This window comes from Plectropomus leopardus, unplaced genomic scaffold, assembly GCF_008729295.1.
Source record: "Plectropomus leopardus isolate mb unplaced genomic scaffold, YSFRI_Pleo_2.0 unplaced_scaffold257, whole genome shotgun sequence".
NCBI lineage: Eukaryota > Metazoa > Chordata > Actinopteri > Perciformes > Serranidae > Plectropomus > Plectropomus leopardus.
Genome location: NW_024627934.1, coordinates 191 through 4,881, shown reverse-complemented (window position 1 = coordinate 4,881; position 4,691 = coordinate 191). Strand labels below are relative to the sequence as shown.

General features: G+C 46.0%; 1 protein-coding gene across 1 annotated transcript; it reads left to right on the top strand.

Moving 5' to 3' along the window:
• Window positions 1-52: 52 nt before the first annotated feature.
• On the top strand, window positions 53-4,101 carry chodl (chondrolectin). The gene is made up of 7 exons (XM_042516799.1): window positions 53-70; window positions 173-382; window positions 803-1,017; window positions 1,171-1,328; window positions 2,426-2,470; window positions 3,630-3,713; window positions 3,793-4,101. Exons 1-7 carry the CDS (start codon window positions 53-55, stop codon window positions 3,897-3,899), a joined length of 837 nt encoding a protein of 278 aa, XP_042372733.1. The 3' UTR covers window positions 3,900-4,101.
• Window positions 4,102-4,691: the final 590 nt, after the last annotated feature.

Genomic DNA, 4,691 nt, shown 5'->3' with positions numbered 1-4,691 from the left:
AGGTCAGACGGTGTGTCTCTGTCTGTCCCCTCTCAGGTCAGATGGTGTGTCCATGTCTGTCCCCTCTCAGGTCAGACAGTGTGTCTCTGTCTGTCCCCTCTCAGGTCAGATGGTGTGTCCATGTCTGTCCCCTCTCAGGTCAGACAGTGTGTCTCTGTCTGTCCCCTCTCAGGTCAGACAGTGTGTCTCTGTCTGTCCCCTCTCAGGTCAGACGGTGTGTCTCTGGGGTCCACAGCGTCCCTGCTACAAGATTGCGTATTTCCACGACGTGTCGAGCCGTGTGGCGTTTAGCGAGGCGCGTCAGGCGTGCGAGATGGACGGAGGGTCGCTACTGAGCATCGAGAGTGCAGCCGAGCAGAACGACATCGAGAACCTGCTGCAGGTGAGATGTTGTTCGCAGAACATTCTTCTGAAAGTTCAGACATCAAAATATTGTTAATAGTTCACATTACATTTTAAAAATAAAAAAGTGTAATCTCAGTCCTCAATAACATGTTCTCAATGTTGTTTTGAAAACGTTTCTCCTTTGTTCTCATGTAACATTGCGGGAATGTTTTGTAAAAGAACGTTCTCTGATCTGTTGCCTCTCAATGCCACCGAAACGTCCTCAGAGAGCCGCAGTTCGAACGTCACGTCTTTGTCAGCTTTTAACCTCACAGGAACATTATTAGAAACGAGAAACATCCTTAAAACGTTCTTCGGACCTTAAAATAAAATGTTTTCTTTAAAACATTGTTGCAACCTGTAGGTAACGTTGCCAGTGTTGTGTCCTTCTCCTTCTCCTCTTCTTCCTTGTCTCCAGGAGCTGCGCTCAGGAGCAGTGGGCGGAGCAGCAGGACCAGCAGGAGGAGCAGGAGGAGGAGGAGCAGCAGGAGGAGGAGGTATAGCAGATGGGGATTTCTGGATTGGACTGACTCGGGTGGATGGAGTCGATCAGATTCACCCTGAACTCAGCAACACCTTCACTTCCTGTTCGCAGCTCTACCACTGGACCGACGGCAGCCTCGCCTCCTTCAGGTGAGTCTGGAGTGAGCACTGTTGTCATGGAAACAACCCACCCAAATAGCAACAGTAACTCAGGGGCGGGCCTTAACAAACAGCCAATGAAGGGACATGATGATGATGATGATGATGGTGATGGTGATGGTGATGATGTCATTGTTGACGCAGGAACTGGTATTTTGACGAGCCGTCGTGTGGCGGCGAGGCCTGCGTGGTGATGTACCATCAACCCACCGCCTTCCCTGGTCTGGGCGGAGCTTATCTCTACCAATGGAACGACGACCGCTGCAACATGAAACACAACTTCATCTGCAAATATGAACCAGGTACCATCGGCCAATCATCACTGTGTTTTGGGAAGGGGACTCTTGTGAGTAACGGAGAGCAGCGCCACGGTGGCGGGTGTTTTGTGGGCGAACAGGCGGGATGCGATAATCTGTCTTGTGCAGGATGAATAAGCTGTGCAGGTGTTTCTGGAGAGGGAACGTAAGCAGGCTGGTCGCGGGAGGTTTCCGGATGATCGGGATTCTGGCAGCCGTGGCGCCGCAGTCGGCTCCGGCTAAGACGTCCTTGTTTCCAACATGCTCCTGTTTATTCGTAGAACTTCTTCGTTTCGGGAGGTTTGCCAGCGAGTTCAGGCCGTTCGCTCTCGTGTGAAGAGACCTGGGGCTAAAACACGCGCCGTGGCTTTGCAGACAGGCGTCCAGGCATCTGAAGACGCAAACGAAACACTGAATGTGGGTCTTACGGTGAAGTTTGGGGAGTGCGCGCGAGTACGCGAGCACTGACAGTCTGCGGTGTTTTGACCGTGGTACACGGGACACAAGAGGTCCACGTGTCCACATGCAGAGTGTGCAGAGGGAGGACTCCAGACCGAACCGGTCCACAGCTAAGAGGCAGGGACAGGCGGGATGAGGACACGGAAGAGCGGGAGGCAGAGGACAGAGAGGACAGAGAGGACAGGGACAGGTGAGAGTAGGCCAGGGCCGGAGCGAGGAGGGAGGATGGGGGCCGGGCCCGGGTGGTGGAGGGTGAGATGGCGGTCCTTTGGAGGAGCTGTTAGCTCAGGTTATCTCTCTTTTCTTCTTTGTTTTGTTTGTTTCGTCTTTCTCTTTCTTTCATTATTTACTTATTTTTTTATTTCCTTCTTTTGTTTGGTCTTTTTTATTTTTATTTTAATTTTGGTCATTTTCTTTTCTTTCATTGTGCACCTTTTTCTTTCCTTTGTTTCATCTTTTTCTTCTTTTGTTATGTACTTCTTTCTTTCTTTCATTACTTCTTTCTTTTTCTTTTTGTTTGTTTGATCTTAATTGTTTTTTCATGATTTCTTTTGTTTGATCTTTTTTTTTTTAATTTTACCTTACTTTTGCTATTGATCCACTTTTTTTGTCTGTTTATCTGTTCTTTCTCTTTCGTCTTTCAGAGAGTCATCTTGGGAAGGGTGAAACACCTGCAGGGCGGGGCACAGGTGAGCAGGAATGTCCTTATAAGGTCATAACTTCCATGTGTTTGTCTTTCAGTCCAACAGTCAAATGTCCATCAGTGGAAAACTGACAGACTCAGATGAATATTTTCGACGGAAAGAACATAAAATAAAAATATGGACATTATTTTCAGCATTTGAATGTGATATTTGAAGAAAATTTTAGCATTAAAATGTGAAAATGTGATATTTGAGGAATGTTTCAGTGTTAAAATGTTATATTTGAGGAAACTTTCACCGTTAAAATGTGTTATTGAAAGAAAGTTTCAGCGTTAAAATGTGACATTTGAGGAAACTTTCAGCATTAAAATACAATATTTGAGGACAGTTGAAGTGTTTAAATGCAATATTTGAGGAAACTTTCAGCGTAAAAATGTGACATTTAAAGAAAGTTTCTGCGTTAAAATGTGATATTTGATTAAAGTTTTAGCGTTTAAATGTGATATTTGAGGAAAGTTTTCTCATCAGCTGATGGTCAGGGTTAAGGTTGTTTAAAACGTTGTCTTTACGTTGTGTCACAGTGTTTCTGCGGGCACAGAAACACTGTCCTCCAGAACTCGGCCACAGAAAAGATTCCTGCGAAGGCAGACAGTTTGATGAGCTCTTCTTTTGATTATAGGAAATAGTTTTTCGTAGTACTGGAGCGCAGAAGGCTACGTTACCCATAATCCTCAGCTCCTTTTGCTCTGGGGACAGAGGCAGTCTGCGCTTGTTTTTATCGTAGGTGAGCTTTGGGCCGTCTGATGGGCCTCATATCTGTAAGGATTCTTATTATCAGGTGTTTGGCTGCAGGTTTGTTTGCTCGTCCCAAAGAAATCACTTCTCTGTGATTGGCTGAGCTGGTTCAGAGGGATGAGAGCAGTAATGTGATTGGCTGAGAGAGTATTTGAATCCTCCTCTGATCTCAGTGAACAGCCAGAGACTTTCATGTTTCACCATGAGGTCACTGTGTGTGTGTGTGTGTGTCCGTGTGTGTGTGTGTGTCCGTGTGTGTGTGTCCGTGTGTGTGTGTGTGTGTGTGTCCGTGTGTGTGTGTGTCCGTGTGTGTGTGTGTCCGTGTGTGTGTCCGTGTGTGTGTGTGTCCGTGTGTGTGTGTGTGTGTGTGTGTGTGTGTGTGTGTGTGTGTCTCTGTGTGTGTCCTCAGAGGCGACGGCGGATGGAGGCGTGGTCAGACAGCCTGCGGGCAGTGAGGAGGTCCCCCCTCAGGTGACCATGGCTGGAGCTTCAGGTGGGAACCCCTCTGACCTCTGACCTTTGACCTCTGACCTGTGGACACGTCTGACGTCTTTGTGCGTCTGTCTCTGCAGGCATGTTGCTGGTGTACGTCATCATACCCACAATCCCCCTGCTGCTGCTCATCCTGGTGGCTTCTGGGACATGTTGTTTTCAATTGCTCAGCAGAAGGTACGACTGAACTACAGAAACTACAAATCCCAGCAGCCTTTTGTTTATTTATTTCAATGCTTATTTAAAAGGGACACAGCATTTTAACATGAACATTAGCATAAAATGTAAATGCACTGATCATGTACATCCGTAGTCCCTCGGCAGCAAACAGAGAATACAAATAAATAAACAATAATAATAATTAAATACATAAATAAAAGAAAAACAATACATTTAATACAGAGGACAAAAGTGCAGTAACAGTGATGCACGCACTAAACTGCTTTTGCTCTTATTACAAAAAAGACAATATTCCTCCTGAGCTGTTTCCATGTCCAGTGAGCATGAACATCCACTGACATTTAAATGCAGCCGTGCACGCTCTGATTAACGTGCACTAACATGTCCTTTATCACGTCAGAATACGGAAAAGCAGAACAGCTGGAGCTTCTTGTTGTTTGGCTTCTTTGCATCAGAATGATATTTGGACTCTTGAAAAGCTCACAGGTCTAAAAACCTGCTGATATCAGAGATATGGTGTCTGACAGCAGCTGTGGTTTTCCCTCAGTGTGGGATTTGTTTTTCGTAATCTCTACCTCACAGCTTTGAAAACTGTTGATCAGCTGTTTTGAGTGCGACGTCTCCATGACAACACACAGAGCCAACTGTAAACAGGCGAGAGGCCAAGTGATGCAAACTGCAGTAAAAACCAGCTGAGACCAACATTCAGAATGTGCTAATCCTACGTCCAAATATAAAAAAGCTAAATTCTAAAAACGGCGTCATTATTACTGAAACAGGAAGTGCTGTTTGTATGATC

Bases quoted from the DNA above. Each gene is read 5' to 3' on its own strand.
- chodl (XM_042516799.1), top strand. The intron at 383-802 runs GTGAGATGTTGT...CCTTGTCTCCAG, and splicing joins ACATCGAGAACCTGCTGCAG to GAGCTGCGCTCAGGAGCAGT. The intron at 1,018-1,170 runs GTGAGTCTGGAG...TTGTTGACGCAG, and splicing joins GGCAGCCTCGCCTCCTTCAG to GAACTGGTATTTTGACGAGC.